Source organism: Tyto alba, unplaced genomic scaffold, assembly GCF_018691265.1.
Source record: "Tyto alba isolate M040663 unplaced genomic scaffold, T.alba_DEE_v4.0 Super-Scaffold_23, whole genome shotgun sequence".
NCBI lineage: Eukaryota > Metazoa > Chordata > Aves > Strigiformes > Tytonidae > Tyto > Tyto alba.
The window spans coordinates 9,076,805-9,094,856 of NW_024881297.1; the positions used below are offsets into that span (position 1 = coordinate 9,076,805).

General features: G+C 47.2%; 1 protein-coding gene and 1 long non-coding RNA gene across 7 annotated transcripts in view; one reads left to right on the forward strand and one right to left on the reverse strand.

Moving 5' to 3' along the window:
* Window positions 1–3,330: 3,330 nt before the first annotated feature.
* LOC116960977 lies at window positions 3,331–8,075 on the reverse strand. Its single transcript, XR_004406700.1, has 3 exons — window positions 8,028–8,075; window positions 6,569–6,688; window positions 3,331–3,612 (listed from the first exon to the last, which is right to left on the reverse strand). It is a non-coding gene; the product is annotated as an uncharacterized LOC116960977 (long non-coding RNA).
* A 1,251-nt stretch (window positions 8,076–9,326) lies between these two features.
* Window positions 9,327–18,052, forward strand: part of NR3C2 (nuclear receptor subfamily 3 group C member 2) — a 211,557-nt gene continuing 202,831 nt past the window's right edge. The window contains exons 1-3 of one of the 6 annotated variants that reach the window (XM_042796375.1): window positions 9,327–9,363; window positions 9,988–10,048; window positions 14,979–16,740. In XM_042796375.1, coding sequence (XP_042652309.1) covers window positions 14,981–16,740 — 1,760 coding nt within the window. In that variant the 5' untranslated portion in view covers window positions 9,327–9,363; window positions 9,988–10,048; window positions 14,979–14,980. Of the gene's footprint in view, window positions 9,364–9,507; window positions 10,049–11,411; window positions 11,588–11,747; window positions 11,788–12,131; window positions 12,590–14,978; window positions 16,741–18,052 lie in introns of those variants that run through there. The other 5 variants (XM_042796374.1, XM_032990067.2, XM_042796377.1 and 2 more) reach the window with 5 other exon arrangements.

Below are 18,052 nucleotides of genomic sequence, written 5' to 3' on the forward strand. Positions count from 1 at the left end.
TGAGTTAACATATCCTGTAAAATAAACTGATATGCATTTCTGTAATGTATGCACTCTAACTTGTTTTACTTGCTTTTGTAGTGGCTATAGTCCAGCTGCACACAACAAATATAGATATTTGCACATGGCTTCCAAGGGCCACACCGTTACAGTTGACCATATTACTAAAGACAAGGCAGAAAACCACAAAGAAAGCCTGTCGAGCACTGAGACAGGGTAAGAGTTGTGGCCTCCCAGGCTTGAGAAGTTCACGTGAGGAGACATTCCCAAACACATCATCAGTCAAAGATTTTCCTAACCAGAAATCCCCCCGCACTGCTCAGGAAATCCTGCCAGTCTGCAACAAAACACCCAGAGCCATTGGCGACCTGAAGGGGTGAGCAAAACCTCTGCACGCCGTGCCAGAGACTCTGTCTTACCCCACGGTACTTGGGGAAAGGCTGAAAGCACTGTAGCCCCCTTCCTGGGGCTACAGCTTTTGGATGGACACATCTAACTGACAGGACACGTCAGTCATGCTCCTGATCAGTAAACCACTCGTTGTTGTGCGCAAGTAAAGAGTGAGAGACCCTGAAAGACATCATCCCCAAATCAAAGCTGAGTATCAACGATACTGCTATCTGTACGCCATTCAGAAGTGAACACTCACAGGAGATGGTGCCAACCTGACTTAGACTGATACTGAGGGGAAAATACAGAGGAGTGGTGTTTCCTAAATCTCTTGGCCACCCATTTGTCTGGTCGTTGCCTGTCCTCATAATGCACCCCAAAACCTATTCCACCAGAGCAGTGGGGTTTACCTTAAAACTTCCAGTCTAGTTGAAACTCCATCAGTCTGCTCAATACCACACTGCCAAAACATTCCTTTCTTTTTTCATCATCCTAATAAAGTGAAGCTTCTTGTTTCCATATGTGTCCGCTGCCCTGAAAGCAGAAGGCACCCTAATTGGATCAATGCACAAACTTTGTTGCTCTGTGAGAATGTGTTGTTGCCTTACAGTAACTTCTGCTGTGCCTTCTATTGCTTTTATCAATGCCTTTGTTGTAGCAAGCTTTTCCTGTGACGAGTAACATTTTGAACAGTGCTCATTTCAGTCTGTAGGCATTAGCTGTGGGACAAATCTGTTTTTCCTACGGGAAACCCATTGTCCTTGAAAAGAAGATATCCATTCACCTGAACCAGGGCTATGTCAGAATACTACTAACTTTAAATCCAACAAGTAAAACTAGCAGGGATGCACAGCAACAACTGGAATAATATTTAATATTACATTCTAGCAAGCCCAGCAGCGACATAATTATGTGGCCACTGCTGCATCAAACAAGGAATAACCACTGAACACACTTGACAGCATATGCTGTCATTTACAGATGCTCTTTGGATAAGATCTGTAACGTAAGTCTGCAGCCTCCCTCTTCCTTTCAGCTGTTACAGAGGTGCAGTGAGCTGGGGAAGCAGAGGCAAAGGAGGATGAGGAAGAGACATTTCTCTGGTTTTGACAGAGTCTCTTATGTGTCAACTCCAACTAAGGTTTCTTTGAACTCTCTCCCTGCTGGTCCATAACAAGAGTAGAGTGTCATGTCTTATTCCTTACCAAGGTCACTGGGACATAGTGTTAGAAATCTTCAAATGTTGGCTGTGAAGGCACCCTATAAGAAACACCTTTCTTACTTCACATGAACCATATAACGCTACCTTTCCACCTGAGGATTGATATCTTTGCCAATCCTTTCCCACCTTCATGGAAATAAACTTTCATTATGAGAGCTGTGAATGATTGCCCCTCTGTTACAATCCCTAACGTGATATTCAAAAAGTCCTGCCAGTCTCTTCCCACTGGCTCCTGAACTCAGACTGAGCTAGCAGGAAATTATCAAAGGGATGTTTCAAATCAAGGACATTTCTGCTGCCTCCATCCACTTCTATCCTATTTTGACCACTACTGTTCTCAACTCTCCATCACCCTGGGGCAGCGGTCCTGGGCCATATGCTACAGAAATCTCACCCACTCCTTACTTAGAGCTCTATCTCTACCTGCTACAGGTGAAGGGGTCTCACAGGCAGAGGGACCAGCTCGAGACTGCGGACATTCCCCTGCTCTCTCAGCCAGGATGCTGGGCACCCCATGTCAACGCTGACACTGGCCCTCTTTTAGTTAGTGCCCTGTAAAAATAGAGTCTCTCCCCTCCTGAAGGAGTGCTCCAAGCCCCCCATTTTGTGGGTCAGTTTTCCCAAAGACTTTTAAAACCTCCACAGAGATCCACACGGAAAGAGAAAATGACAGGTTTTTGTTGGTGTGCTTCAAATCTTCGATGCAGCTGGGATGGATGAATGACTCTCCCTCTGTGCCACACCACCATTAATGAGGAGATACCACTGTCCTCCACACCCACAGTTATTGTCTTCTTCATTTTGCCTTTGCAGACTAAATTGTTGTCATCTTATAATGTCTTTACCTGTATGAAAACCATCCTGCCAAGTTTCATGTACTCCATAAAGGGCATAGATAGCCATTAATTTATACTACATTTGCTTTTTGTTCTTAATTGCCCAGATACTTGCTGCATTTTATGTAAAAGTTTTCTGGGTTATGTGACAACAAATTATTCTTCACTGTCTGTCAAAAGGCAATGCCTTCTTCATACCACTCTGAGCAGCTGAAATTCTCATATCAGTCTGGATTACCTGCAATCCCTCCTTTTCACTCTTCAATTTACAGATTATCAAACTAGATGGGGCAATTTCAAACTCGGTATCTTTTTTGTACATAAGGCAGGAGGTTGCATCTTCTGTTTTATGAAGTATCCCAGTGATCTCTAGATTCAGAAATTTCTTGCCGATGTTAATTTGGCTCTTTGATTAGTCTTCTTTTTGATTTTAATCAGAACTGGCATGGGGAAGTACCTTAGGCTGTTTTGACCCATTATCCCTTCAGTTCTAGAAATCATCTTTTTGGCACATTTGATTAAAATGATCAATTAAAGGGAACACTTTGCAGTTCTTTGACATTAAACTCTCCACTTTTGGTCCCATCCCCTATTTTAGTTCCCAAGAGTCACGGCACCATTAAAAGATTTTTTTTTCTGTAATCAAAATGTGATAATTCTTTTTATAATGGTGCAATTATCTACTCTCTTCTGGTTTCACCTTAGCAAGCTCAGTGAGTCATAGGCCTTTACATCTACTGCATCTACGCCCACTGACTATCAACAAGGAGCGACAGTCCCTGGGACTGATTTGCTCTCCACAACTGGTTTACAAGGAAGCACCTGCTTAGAACTAGACACCCTTCAGTGTAAACTCTGAAATAAAAATGCACACGTGGATTGTACTGTCTAGTTTATTTATTCATTTGTTTACGATTCACTGTAAAAGAAGGTCTGATTCTTTCTCTCCTGGCAGTGTAAATCATGTTACAATCACTACTGTTACAATTGTAGAAAAGTAGTATAAATACTGCAAATCCAGCTCAGCATCTCTAGTTCCTTAAACAAACACGTGCTTCCTTTCACTATTCTTATGCATTCCTCTTACAGAAAAGAGTAATGCTCAGGACTTGAAAGGTGAAGCTCACCTGCAGGACTAGCATCGCGGGGACAGGTGTCTTTTCCCTAGAACAGAACCAAAGAAACCAGATTAAAAAAAAAAAAAAAAGAGTACCTTGTCTTACATTTAGGAGTAGTCACGTCTTCTGTGCAGCTGTTGAATACAAAAGATTTCTCAGAGGCTCACTTTTTTCAATTTTAAGTCATGCATAGGGGACAGAACTGAATCACGTTGGGAGGAATTCTTGTTTGCTAAACCCTCTATCATTCCTGCCCTGGACCAACTTTGACTCTTAAACAAACAAGATTTCCTTTGAGTCCTGGCTGATCTTCCTTTAGAAATCTTGAGAGGGGTACATAATTTCTACTCTGCGACTGTCTAGCCAGAGCTGAGAACGGAATGCAAAATAAATAAATAAATTAAAAGCATTTGAAATTACTTTCATTTGGCCACGTTCCTGCCTCTTTTGTGCTTGCTTTCCATGTATACAGGAAGGAATGAATTTTGTTGTTGGAATTACTCATGAAAAGCAGAGTTCAAAGTGGTGAGCACATGAACAGCATGCACAGAAGCCAAAATGCAAATGTGCATGTAGAAGAATTCATGCCAGAAATTCTTGCACATTCATGGAATGTGACTCTTCTGACCAGGCTTGAGCAGACAAGGTAATGTCAATGTTTAGCGGCTGCTGCTAATCCATACAGTAAAAAGCCCTGACAATATGGGTTTTCTAAATTCATTTCAATAAGGAATACATTCAAACAGACCACGTCACGTTTTCCTTCCCCAGACAACAACCAAATGTGTTTTAACTATACGCCATTCATGCTCACACAGCAATCTTGGGAAGGCAATGGCTGAAGTGGAAATCTGGTCCTGTGATGAAAGGCAGTGAGCTGGGATTTGGGAAGTACTGAGCTTTGCCATAGCCTTCTTAGGGGACCTGAGATAAATCCTGCAATCTCTTTGTTCCTCCGCTCCCTGTCTATAAAATGGTGATAATGCTTCTCTTCTTCCCAGAGCTCGGAAGAATTATGTCTGCATGGTAGTTGGATGCTGCAGGCGCCAGGATTGTACAAGCACTGATACACTGACAGCATCATTTTTGGAAACCGAGATGAGCGACTGTCACTTACACTCACACCAAAAGAGAATAAACCATAGCCAGGCAACTGGGTTGGTAAGGATATCTGCTCTCACCTGTGAATCACTCTGTTTATTTGCATATGTTTGGGGCCATTAGGGACAAACCCATCCAGTGAGTCAAAATTTGTCACTCCTGGCTTGTGGGCCAAGTTATCGGTGAGCACAGTGGGAAAATTTTGGAACGTATGACCTTTGGTTACCAGATAGTTGGTCTAGGCCACACAAATTCTGGTGTGACCTTCACCTTCAAGGCCAGGACACTTTCTCAGAACACCTACTTATGATTCCTTGTGGTAAATACATTCCTTTCTTAACCAAATCTTTGTAACATGCGTCTGACAAGGACCAACTCCCCGTGTCGCCCAAGATCAACTGCCCAGCTTGGGCCCAGGTGGCACATTGAATGAGCTCCTCGAGCAGGACCATAGCCTACATAGGAAGCAGGTATTTAATCTATAAAAAAAATCAACAGACTACATCTATCAAAATCAATAGAAATTTTTCCCTTTTCTGTCTTGGCACGTGTTAAATTAACACTTTTCTTGAGCAGCCTCTTAACTCAACTTCATAGCATCTCTCTCTTCAGTCTGTTCTTCACCGTATGCTTTGGGGACAGCCCATCTGAAATCTCTTTTCCAGGAAATAAAGTTTTTTAAAAATGTAGAAAACAAAGGTCTTTCAAGTCTCAAAATTAATATGATCATGCAGGTTAATACCAAGCCATCTCTCATTGCATAATATCTGAAAGCAGGTCATTTCAGGATTATAGAAGAATCTGGAAAATTACCTAAGAATTCTCCTTTTCCGGTAGGAGCTTTAAAGCTGCACCTTCATTCAATCAGGAAGGTAATTTCCTCTATGCAGCAAGTTTCAAATTCTACTTATAACCTTGGTGCCATGACAATTTTGTTACTAACTTGTTCCATACTAAGTATTGCTACTAGAACTGTGAATAATCATCAAAATTAACTAGCCTATAGAGTGATTAAATAATTTCCTCCAATTTGCATTTGATATGTTTATTAAGTGCTGGAGGGTATTCTTTGCTCTCTTACTTTTACTGGATTTTTGGCATAGGTGCAGTACTATTATGGTTACTACAAATTTTAATCAGATTACGGTAGGAGTTATCATTTGATACTGTAAAAATGCCAGTAGGTAGTAGATAAATATTAAGATACAATTAGCTGCCACTACCATTTATTGTTTGGAATTCATTAATATTGAGATAAGTTTGCATTCTGTGGCAATGACGACTTTTTTAATGTTCCCTTTTTTTACAAATTATGTTTTCTTAAAAGAGCGCAAGTAGTAAACAAGAGAGAAGTTGACTATAAACAATGTAAATATATACAGCAGGCAATATTAAAGCTACAAAAAATACAAAGCACCTCTTACGTGCTATTCCTTGTGCTTCATTTGTCCTACCGTTGTCAACGTAGACCTATTACTCACAACAAGTACATTCTTCGTGAGATGTATTCATTTTGAACCTGATGAAACTATTGGTGCTAATCGTCAATAAAAACTGTGATTTTCAATGTACTGGAAATCTGTGTTTTCAAATGCATGTCTTGGCCCTTTACACAAGCAAGTGGTTGCTGATGCCAATGTGCATCAGAAATGCAATCGTACTATACTTAGATGTGGTTCAACCACAGTTATAACATAGGCCATTAAGGAGCATTAAAAAAAAAAAGAAGAAACAAAAAGAAGAAAAGAAAGAATTGAGGTTAAAAGGGAACACGTTTTGTTGCTCAGCTAAAAGATTTATCTATAATTAGAAAACTAAATTGTTCAAAATTAGACTAACTAGATAAAATATTGATATCTCAGAGGACATACGCGTACCATATAGAAAACATGCTCACTTACGTTTCCCCAGGGCTTGTAAAGAACTCTGAAGACTTTCAGCACGGCTCGGGAAATCAGCTTTAACACAATTAACTGGAGAGTTGGAGAAGACTGTGGACTCCTCTCTCGGCAGACTGGCACCTGTTGGACAGGGAAAGCAAACTCTCCTCCATCATCCCCAACGTTTTTCCAGTGTCTTCCCAAAATGCAACTCCTCCTGCTCAGCTTTGAATCTCAAACAATCAAAACCACGTAGAGCCAAACAATGTACAAATTAAACCTGCGGTGAATAATACCGGGTAAAAGAATAATACATGTGACCATGCAACCGCCTGCTTTCCCGGGCTGGAGCTGGAGAGGAGTGGGAAATGCCCAGCTGCCTTAGTTGGAACCGACTCAAAACTTCATCCGCTTTGGTTCAGTTCTCAAAATAGGGCACATGACCTCTCTAAGTCAGACACTACAGTAGGCTGCTTTTACACTACATCGCCGCTCCTGCAGCCCCTAATACCGAGCATGGGAGGAGGTAAAATGTGACTTTACCAAGCATGGGAGGAGGTAAAATGTGACACTTGCCGAGATTCAGCGTTATCTTGTTTGGTAATGCCATTATCCATAGCAAATTTCCCACTATCTTTAGGAACAGAGATGACATCTGCTACGGAGTGGCTTACACTCCTCTGTCTGCTGCTTTCAGTGTCATGTGTCTGACACGAGTTAACCTCTTATAAAATCTAATGCGAGGGAAGAGAATTGCACATCAGAGGTGTCCGTGCTGCTCCTCTTGACCTACTTGGAAAACTAAGACTCGACTCTTTGCGGTTTCCCCCATCACAACACAGCTGCAGAAGGCAGTAGCGGGACCACTTTTAACAGAATTTTAAATGTGCTATATATACATTTGTATGCCTTTGAATAGCATTATTTCCAAACCTTGCAAAGCCCATTCGTTATTTTATCAAGCCCGCTATAGGTCCTTTTTTTTTCCACGGAATTGGTATAATGAGAAAAGATAGCCCTTTCTCTTCACAGATAAAGATCTAAATTGCGTTTTATAATCTGACAATTATGTAGTTTGATTTTTTAAATAAAACAGATAATCTCCCTTGCCTGTTCAAGATGAGATCTTAGTTGTTAGTGACAGCTGTTAAAATGCTGCTAAAAATAGATATGGTGTCAACCACTAAAAAGCTAAGTGCTCCCGTGAACCACAAGCAGAAAACAAATGAGGTTTCTACTAAATTTGTGGAAAATCTATGAGCATCTTGCATGTACTGGGAAAGGTGCTTTATTCTTCCAGCAGCCATCTCTGTATGTAACACAAGGGGAGGGGGGGGTGGGGGGGTGGGGAATCAAACATTTGGTATTAAGACAGGTGATAAATATATTCCCTCGATTTTTTTTTCTTTACCCTTCTTGTTTAAAAAAAAAAAAAAAAAAAAAAAAGACAGAGATAATGCAACACAAAGACTAAAGCTACCTCCAGGCATTTCAGATGCCTTTTTCATTTCATTTACACCTTTGCCCTGAAAAAAAAAAAAAAAAAAAAGAATGTCAGGAAGAGTAAGACAAAAGAAGTGCAACCCATCAGCCAAATACAGCGTTACTATAAATTAACATAAAACAGTTGTGCTCGGTGCGGCAGTTACTGATAGACCAGCCAAGGTGCTCGGGTGCTTTTTGCATGACTCTGATTTGCTGGGTTACTCCCAGAGTTGCGTGGAACTTTCCTCTGCCTTGGAACTGCAGCCTCCAACCCGTCCGTGGTAGCTTTGCACGATTAATAAATGAGCTGTATTCCAAACCAGATGTACAACATGAAACGAGTAAAAAGAGAGAGAACAGAATTGTTCACATTCGGTGTTATAATATATCTCAGTAGGTTCCTCCTTTTTAGCTACATTATGGCTAAAAATAGAGCACTAGTGTAGGCACAGTGAAATATGATTTGCTTCCAATAATATAGCAAACTAATTGTGAAATTAAGCTATTGAATGCACCATTATCTCCAAGTCTGGCCTCACCAGCACTTTATGCTTCCCTGTTTAACATTTATCAAGTTACCCACAAACTTTGACGGATGCAAACAACAGCTGATAAAATACTTGCCTTTTCCAAGGCCCCGATCCTACGGAGGCTCCGGCACAGGTAAAATGTGAGCAATCCTTTCCTATGATTAAAGACTTCGCTGAGGGTATTAAAATAGGGCCAACTTTTTCCTCTCTCGAATGCCTAATTTTTTTCCTTAAGATGTTTAAATGAAGAAACACTTAATGCCCCGCACTTAAAAATAACCAGTTTTAAAAGACCTTAGCCACAAGTAAAATACTAATTTAAAACCGGTATCGATGTTAGCGCCCATTTTTTTTTTTTTTTTTTTTTTTTAAATGTCTGAAATCAGGATGGGTTTGCTCCGCCGGTGTTACCCCCGGGGGGGGTGGCGGGGGCAGCGCGGGGCCCGGCTCCCCGCGGCTGGCGGGAGCGGGGAGGGGGGCGAAGGAAGGTGCAGGCCCGGGGGTGGGGGGGACGCGCAGCCTCCTCCCAAAATCCCGTCCAGAAGCGCCGCGCTCCCCGCAGCCCTCCCGGCGGGTTTGAGGGGGGGTGTGTATGTGTGTGTGTGTGGGGGGGGGGGGGGGGGTGGGGTGCCTCCGCCGCCGCCGCTACCGGGGCCGGGAGAGACGCTCCGCCTGGGGAAGGGCGCGGGGAGACACTCCTCCCCCGCCGCCCGCCCTGCCTCCCCGCCGCCCGCCCTCCTTCCCTTCCTCCGGCGGCTCCGCGAACCAGGAACCGCGGCGGCGGCGGCGGCGGCGGGCTCCGTGCGTGAGAAACCCCGCGGCGCCGGCAGCCGCCGGGGCGGGAGGGGGCGGCGGGGGCGGCGCGGCCGCCGGGCGCTGCTGAGGGGCCGGGCGGCACCGGGGGGGGGGGGGGGGGGCGGGAAGGGAGGAGAGGGGGGGGAGGAAAAAGTTTACACCCTCACCACTCTCCTCCCTCCTCTTCCTTGGTGGCGCAGATGGGAGTTTTACCTGGAATGACATAAGTTTTTTTCTTGCGTTTGTTGGTTTTTATTTTTTTTTTTTTTTTTCGGGGGGGGGGGGGGAGGGTGTCTCTCTCCCTCCCTCTCCCGCCTCCCCTTCCCTCCCCCCCCCCCCCCCCCAACCCTTTCCCTAAATCCCCCCGCGCCCGCGGGTGCTGGATCCACCCCCCGCTCCCCTCCGCCGGCGGGCGAGGGTGTGACCCGCGGGAACACCCACCCACCTAGGCGTCCATGGTGGGAGCTGTCCGCTCCGCGCCCAGCCGCGGACACCCCGCCGCCGCCTGCCGCAGCCCCCTCCCGCCGTTTCCTCCGCGTACTTTTTTTTTTTTTTTTTCCTTTTTTTTTTTTTTTTTTTTTTTTTTTTTCTGCTGGCGGTGCGGGCTCTCGGATGGTTTGCTGGCAGTAGCCGGGGGCCGTGCCTCCTTCTCCTCCTCCTCCTCCCAGCGCGCCACCATGTCGTAGGGGAGGTGAGTGCAGCGCGGAGCCTTGCGCGGGGCGCGGAGAGCGGCGCGGGTTAGCTGAGGAGGTGGCGGGGGAGGGGGGGGGCGGGTGTCCGCCGCACCAGCCGGCGTATCCAGGTCACGGCCGGTCCCGTCCCCATCCGTGAAAACTTCGCGGGAAGGACACGGACACGTCCATTGCTCGCCAGCGCTGCGGAGAAGCGCGGTGGCAGCGGCCGCTCCGCGGGTCGCTCCGCCGGCGCTGAGGAGCCGCCGCCTCGGCCCGTGCCCGGCGGGGGCCGCGGGTGCGGGTCGATATTTGGCAGAATAGGAAAATGTATTGGGGGGGGGGGGGGGTAGGGAGGGCCCCTGCACGTGACACCCCAAATCCTGGGGATGTTGGCGTTTTCGCTGTGCCCGGTGTGAAGGCGAGCCCCGCTCCCCGCAGCGGACCGCGGCTCCCCGCGTGACGCCGCGCAGCCGGCGATTTCGGGCGAAGGTGCACGGTGCCCCCCCCTTTCCCCTTACCCGCGCGTTGCACGGAGCTGCCGCTCCACGGTGGGATCAGCCCCCACCCCAAATCCCCGTGGACACTTCTGTCACCCCGCGAGGCACCCCCCCGGAGCTGTCCCCGCCGGGCCGGGGGCGCACCTGGGACTCGGGTGGGTACCGGGGCTCGTGTGTGGGGGGGGAGGGGGCGTTATTTACGGAGCGAGTTAGGAGCGCATCGCCTGAAAGTTTGCTCGGTGTCTGGTTTGCTTTTTTTTTTTTTTTTTTTTTTTTTTTTTTTTTTTTTCTCTGGGAAAAGGGTATTCCTGCAGCCGGGACGCGGGCGCCGAGGTGTGTGGGGAGGGACACACACACGCGACCCACACACACGGTGGGGCGGCAGCACCCCGGAGCTGAGGGCCGCCCCGGTGGGATACGCGGGATGCGCGGCTACCGCGGAGCGGAGCCAGCCCGGCGGAGCGCGGAGGACGAGTCCTTGAACCCTTCCGCGCGCTCCGCTTTTTTTTTTTTTTTTTTTTTTTATTATTTTTACTTTTTAGAATTATTTTTTTTCTGCCGTTTTTTCCCCCATTTTTTTTTTTTTTTCGGTTAAATCACCGCCGCATCGGTACCGCGCATATTCATGCGCCGCTAAAAGGCGGAAATCCCGGGCTCGGCGGACAGGCGATGCCCGGCCCTGCCGCCGGCGCGGACACCGGGCGGGGGCGGCCGCGCCCCGCGCACCTCACCTGCCCGCGGAGGAACCCCCCCGGCCCGCCGCCCCGCCACCCTTCCGCGGGGGGGGGGGGCGGGGGCGGGAGGCTTCCGCGGGCGCGGAGCCCCCCGGCTCCCCGGCGGGGCTGGCGCGCGGGGGGGGCTGCGCGGCCCCTGCGGCTTTAAGGAGATGCGTTTTCCAAGCCTGTGTCGCAGCAACTTTGTATCAGTCATGTCGCCCGGCGGGTGACTGACGGCGCGCCCCAGCCAATGGGGTGGCGGCCTGGACCCCGCCGCGCGGCGCTCCGCGGCCTGCCCGCCAATGAGGGCGGGCGGCGTGCGGGACGTAAACTTGAACTTTAGGTGGGCATGTGACATGTTTTTAAAAGGACTTGGCACCTTTTCCCGTCCCCTCCCGGGTGCCGCTCTGTGTCACCGGGCGGCGCGGCGCGGCGCTGGGCGGGGGGGTGGGTGGGGGAGTCACCGCCCTCCGCGCCGCTCCGCGCCGCCCTGCGCTCTGCTCCGCGCCGGCGGGGGCTCGGGGACGCGCCCCGCCGCAACAGGTACCCCGGGGGCCGCCGCTGAGGCGGGGGGTGCCGCTCCTCTCCGCCACCCGCGCAGGGAGGTGGGGGCTGGTGGTGGGGGGGGTGTGTCACGGTGATAACTCGGACCCTCTCCACTGGGCGGGGGGGGGGGCGGTGTTTGCGCGGAGGAAAAAAAAAAAAAAAAAAAGCGGTTTTCTGCATCGCTTGGGGGTCTGGGTGGTGGGAGGGTGCAGCCTCGGCCGAAAGCGGGTTTGGGCTCTCGGGATCTCTCCTCCTTCTCCCTTCCCCCCCCCCCCGAGTCGACTCCCCGGCGAACGCCTGCGAGGGAGGGAGCTCGCTCGCTGCTGGGTTTCCCCACGCGTGACAATCCGGGTTGTACCTGCGGGGGGGTTCGTTTCGGGGCGCAAAGCGGTGCTTTCCGCCCGGGAGCTGCAGGGATGCTCCACGGAGAGTTAGGGCGGAGAGGGAAATAGGCGTGTGCGCTGCTTGCGTGGGTATTAATCCGCGTGTGCGAGGACGGAGGGGCCAGCCCGCCGCGGCGGGTGGCGGTGCCGGGGGCAGCCCACCCACCCACCCACCCGTGCTTCCAGCCGTGCTCCGCTGCCTCGGAGAAAGGTGGGTGGGTGTGGGGGGGAACCCCAGCCCGTCTTTGACGATGAAACTGGGGTCCCCTGGGCTCGCAGGCAGTGAAACTTTCATTTACAAACCTGAAGAAATAAGAAGTGGGTGGTTGCTTGAGCCGTCGGTTTAGTTTTCATGAAACTGGATTTACCTCCGATTTTCCCATCTCTAGGTGACCTTTTGGTTGCAGGGATACCAGGTACCATTTGAAATTTTTTTTTTTTTTTTTTATTGTACTGTTGCTGTGAAACTGGTTTCATGCCTGATTGATCGGAGACTCGTACTGCGGAGGCTGTGTTTGTTGATATGTTTGGGGCGAAATACATAATTCCCAGTGTCCAAGTACTTCTTGGGGGGGGGGGGGGGAGGGTGTGTGTTCTGGAGAAACTGCTGTGCTCATAATACAAGCTTCCTTCTGCAAAATATAAGATGTGATGCTTTCGGTGCCGATAGGTAATGCAACTCAGTTTCTGTTGTGGTCTGTGGGTATTTTAGCCTACAGTCAAATTCACTTGGTGAAAGTTAGTAAAAAAGAATGTCTGTGTAGTCGGTGAAGTGTGGATACCATGGGTAAACATGTTAGTCAAGTTGTCGTAAGCTCTGCTTAGAAGAACAAAACCAAACCCTTTATGCTACCCGCAGCTCGTGAGCTGGTTATTCAGTTCTAGTATCCACGGAGGCGCTCGGAGGTGACAGAAACCAACAGTCCCCAAAAATCTTTTGCTGCTGCATTCTTGCTAATTTATATCTGTCATTTTAAACCGAACTTGTGTCAGACCACAAATAATCTCTCTACGGTTTTTTGATCCTCTCAGATATATTTAGCAGACAGTGCCTCTTTCTCTGGAAGTGCAGGACCAGGGCATTTTCTTTCTTTTTTTTTTTTTTTTTTTTTTTATTTTGTGTGCCCCAGATTTTTATTTGCTGAAGTTTTAAAGCATGCTTGCCTATTGATTATGTATGAAGTTTGAAATCTACTGCTGTGGGAGAGGTCGCTACAAAGCTTGTGCACCAGTGCAAAGTTAGGCCTATAACTGAGATTTCCTGGTACTCAGTGGTTCTGCTAGTGATTTTGAGGGTTAAAATTCACTTACATCCTAAATTTAAGCCTTAACTAAGTTTTCTGGTTTTCAGAAATTCTGGTCACTCACAGCTGCAATTGATTTCTCTAAGAATTAGGCTTTCTCAGCACTTAAATCAGGTGTAGATGATTATCTCAAACTGACTTTATGTGAAAGTAGGCACTTCTGTGTGAAAATCTTAGGCTATACAAATGTCATTTGATACACAAAATGATGTTCTAATAAAATTTATGCTTGAGGGGAATGTAGGCATAGGATTGTAGTTTTAAGTGAGACAAGTATTTGACTAACTCATTTTAAGTTCTTTTGTTTTTATAATTTTGTTAAAATAGTGGTTTTTAGTAGTGTGAAGTAAAGGGGCTAAACACTAAATTAAATATTGGAAAATTAATACGTTCTAAAAGGAAAAAAATTGCATAATATTGATACTGTAACTGTTGGCACCTGAGTTTCTACAGATCTAATGATACTATGAGGCAATTCCTTAAAAAAAAAATAATATTACTTATACGTCATTTTCAGAATAATGGTGGCTAGGTCATGCATTTTGCTCTCTGCCTCAAGAAGGTGACATGCAGGACTGGAGGGGAGTTTTTAGGGTCTATTTCAGAACAAGGTTTACTTTTCTTTCTGTATTCCTCTTTCTGGCTGCCATGGAGGTTTGCAAAAATACAGAACCATTTAATAGCCACACATCCCCACCTAATCTGATCCCCTTCCTCTGCGGCAGAAAGGTTTCCCATTCAGCTTTTGCCCTGCTTCTCTCCCCGCTCAGCCCATCCTGCGTGTGTCCTCAGGTGGTTCTACAAGCAGTTTGTGTAGCTGTGACGGGGCACGTCAGCACCCGGCCCCTCAGAACTGCCGCTTCCTTCTGAAGCATCCTGTGCTACGTTGGGAAGGTGAAGAGAAAACCCTCTTAGCACACCAGCTTCCCTTGCTCTGCTGTCCCTGCAGCGTGGCAGTGGAAGGTCTCTGGAGGAGCAGAGCTGTCCTTGGCGGAGCAAGCGCTGCGATGAGCAATTTCCATGGGGTTTATGTCCTGCTTACCACCGCCGTGTCCACCTTTCAAGACCTCTCTGGTTCCCCTCCTTCCTTGCTACCCTTCTTCCCTTTTTTTTTCCTCCCAGATCCCTGGGTGAGGGCAGCCCACGGGCTGTGGCTGGCGAGGGTGGGCGGCTGTTGTGCTGACGTTGCAGAGCCGTGCCTTTTGGGGCAGGGCAGGGAGCAATAATGTGAGTCTTTTCTAACTGCTGAAGTGGTTTTCTGTCGGAACCCCGTAGGGCTGTCGTATCCATGAGACCTTCTCCCTCGCTTTGATTGAAATTGAACAAATGGTTGAGAGATGATGGATGGGGCAGGGAAACGGGCCTGGCAGGCAGACAGAGAGGAGGATAGGCAGAGTGAGCGGATATGCCTTGTTTCCTTAGGAAATTAGGAAATTTCCTTAGGAAGTGACACTGTCCTGTCATTTATTAATTTTTACTTTTTTGTATATGTCTTTGCTAGTTATGGAGACAAAAGGATACCACAGCTACCCAGAAGGCTTAGATATGGAGAGACGGTGGGGTCAAGTTTCTCAGTCTGTGGAGTATTCTTCTATAGGTGCTGGAGAGCAGACTGATGACAGTAACTATATGGAGATTGTAAACGTAAGCTGTGCTGCCGGCGCTTTTGCGAACAGCAGCGCTCAAGGAAACAACAAAGAAAAACCCGAGCTACTCTCCTGCCTGCAGCAAGACAGCAGTCAGCCTGGCCTTTTGCCCTCTGATATCAAAACTGAAACAGAGTCGAAGGAGCTGTCGGCAACAGTGGCCGAATCCATGGGTTTATATATGGATTCGATACGAGATGCCGATTACCCCTACGATCAGCAGAACCAGGGGAGCCCAGGAAAGATCTACCAGAACATGGAGCAGCTGGTGAAGCTGTACAAGGAGAACGGCCATTGCTCTTCTCCCCTCCACGGCGCCAGCAGGCCCCTGAGATCTTTGATGTCGGACTCTGGGAGCGCTGTGAACGGTGGTGCCATGCACGCTATTGTCAAAAGCCCTATCATGTGTCAAGAGAAAAGCCCTTCGGGCTGCAGCCCTCAGAACATGGCTTCCTCGGTGTGTAGTCCTGCGGGAGTTAACTCTGTGTCCTCAACTACTGCTAACTTTGGGAACTTTGCCGTGCACAGCCCCATCAGCCAGGGAACCCCTTTGTCGCGCTCACCGAACGTTGAAAACCGGGGGTGTATGTTGCACAGCCCCGCGCACGTTAGCAACGTCGGGTCTCCGCTTTCTAGCCCTATAAGTAGCATGAAATCACCAATTTCTAGTCCTCCCAGTCATTGCAGCGTGAAATCTCCCGTCTCAAGTCCCAATAATATCACTATGCGGTCTTCTGTGTCCAGTCCTGCAAACCTGAACTCGAGGAGCTCCATTGCCAGCCCTTCCAATGCCAATAACAGGTCCACTCGTTCCAGTCCAGCGGTTAGCACTGTGGGATCATCCATCTGTAGCCCTGCAAACAACTCCCTAGGATTCCCGGCTTCTGGCACGCCGGCGGGACCTAGCAGAAGCCAAGATACTGTTCCCAGTCCAGAAACAAAAGACAAGGGTGCTCAAGAACTCACGTTTCCTAAGATGGAGGAAATGGAGAACGCCATCTCCAACAACAGTCAGATGAACCTTGTTCAGTTCATAAAACCTGAGCCAGACGGTTCGTTCGGCAGTGCGTGCATTGGTGACAGCAGCAAAATAAACTCTGATTCCCCCTTTTCAGTACCAGTGAAGCAAGAGTCAGCCAAGCATCCTTGTTCTGGTGCCTCTTTCAAAGGGAATCAAACAGTAAATCCTTTCCCATTTACAGATGGCTCGTATTTTTCTTTTATGGATGACAAAGACTATTACTCTCTTTCTGGGATTTTAGGACCACCTGTTTCTTCATTTGATGGAGGTTGTGAAGGTAGCGGTTTTCCAAATCCAGGCCTACGTGTGGGAATTAAGCAGGAACCTGATGATGGCAGCTATTACCAAGAAAACAGTATACCATCCTCTGCCATTGTGGGTGTAAATTCAGGTGGACAGTCGTTTCACTACAGGATCGGTGCCCAAGGCACGATATCTTTGTCGCGGCCGGTTGCTCGAGAGCAGGCGTTCCAGCACTTGAGCTCGTTCCCTCCCGTCAGCACGCTAGTGGAGACCTGGAAGTCACATTCGGAGTTGGCATCCAGAAGAAGTGATGGCTATCCAGTTCTAGAGTACATTCCAGAAAACGTGTCCAGGTGAGCAGGCAAATTACTACTTTTTTTTTTTTTTTTTTTTTTTTTTTACCTTTTTCCCCTGCATTAAACTAACAAGGTATGAATTAAAATGGGGACTGGGGCAGTAGTTTTCAATCTGATGCATAATTCTTTGTTTGCATTTCAATTCTTATCATTACATTTGCTGTTTTCTTGCTGTATTTTACTCTGCCTTTAATAAAAACAAAGTGCTGGCTTTAATATTTAAAAAGAACATATTATATTCTATTGTTATTAGATTTGAAAGTGTAGCTTTAGTATGTTTATGAGCTCTTGCTACTATAAATGTTGTTTTTCCCGTAATGAGAGTTTAGTAAAATTGCTCTCGTGTGTCCTATAATAGTTATTCTTTCTTAGCTGGTGCTTGAATGTGTTGTACCTCTTGAATGTTGAGATGAGGATAAGAAAACAATAGTGTTGGGAATCCGTTTTTGCAAGATGCGTGGTTATAAGTTTGCACCAGACTTTAACTGGTTAAGTTTGAAAACTAAACCTTACAAGCCTGTGGCAACATATTATTTCTGTATTTTAACTGTAGGAACATTTGGTTTGTATATATAGAAAAATGCCTCCAGAAGGAGGAGGGCTGTTAAAACTTGACGCATTTGAAAGGGATAAATGGATAAACTGATCTCCTCACTTTTGGTGGAAGAGAAATATGCAAGTGTTGTTTGAATTTGTGTTTCTTGGCTGATTCATGGAAGCACTACTTCTTCAGCAAACAGGTGTTCATGTATCTTACAGAGGACACTTACTTTCATAAACTATCTGGTTTCATCGTCAATATTACAAGTTATTAAGCGCATCTGACAGTGTGGCTGAGTTAGAGTAGTTACATAGCCTCTTTGTGTGACAAATAGGCTCACCAAAGGTTTGTGGTAAAGCATAAGAGAAATGGTCAGTAACAAAATTTGCAGTTACCTTTCTCAAGTCTTCTTTTTCTCATGAGATAAGCAGTTGCCCTCAGTGAATGAAATCTCTGCCTTAGTCTTGGTGTGGGATGAAGAGGCTGCATAGTGTTTTCCGTATTTGTATGATGCTAAATATTTCTGAAAAAATAGTGTTGCAGTGGAAGAAATATCTAAAATAATGGTGCTTTTGAGGAGGGAAAACAGCCTATCTACCCGGGAGGGGGGGGAAAGACTTCAAATTTTACCATTTTTTTCTCAGATCCGTCTGATACCTCTATGATCTCCTTATTCTGCAAGCCATTGTTCACTTTTTCTCTTAAGAATGCCCTTTTTAATGTACCTTTCTCAGCTTGAAAGGGCTGTATCCCACCTTCCTGCTGAAG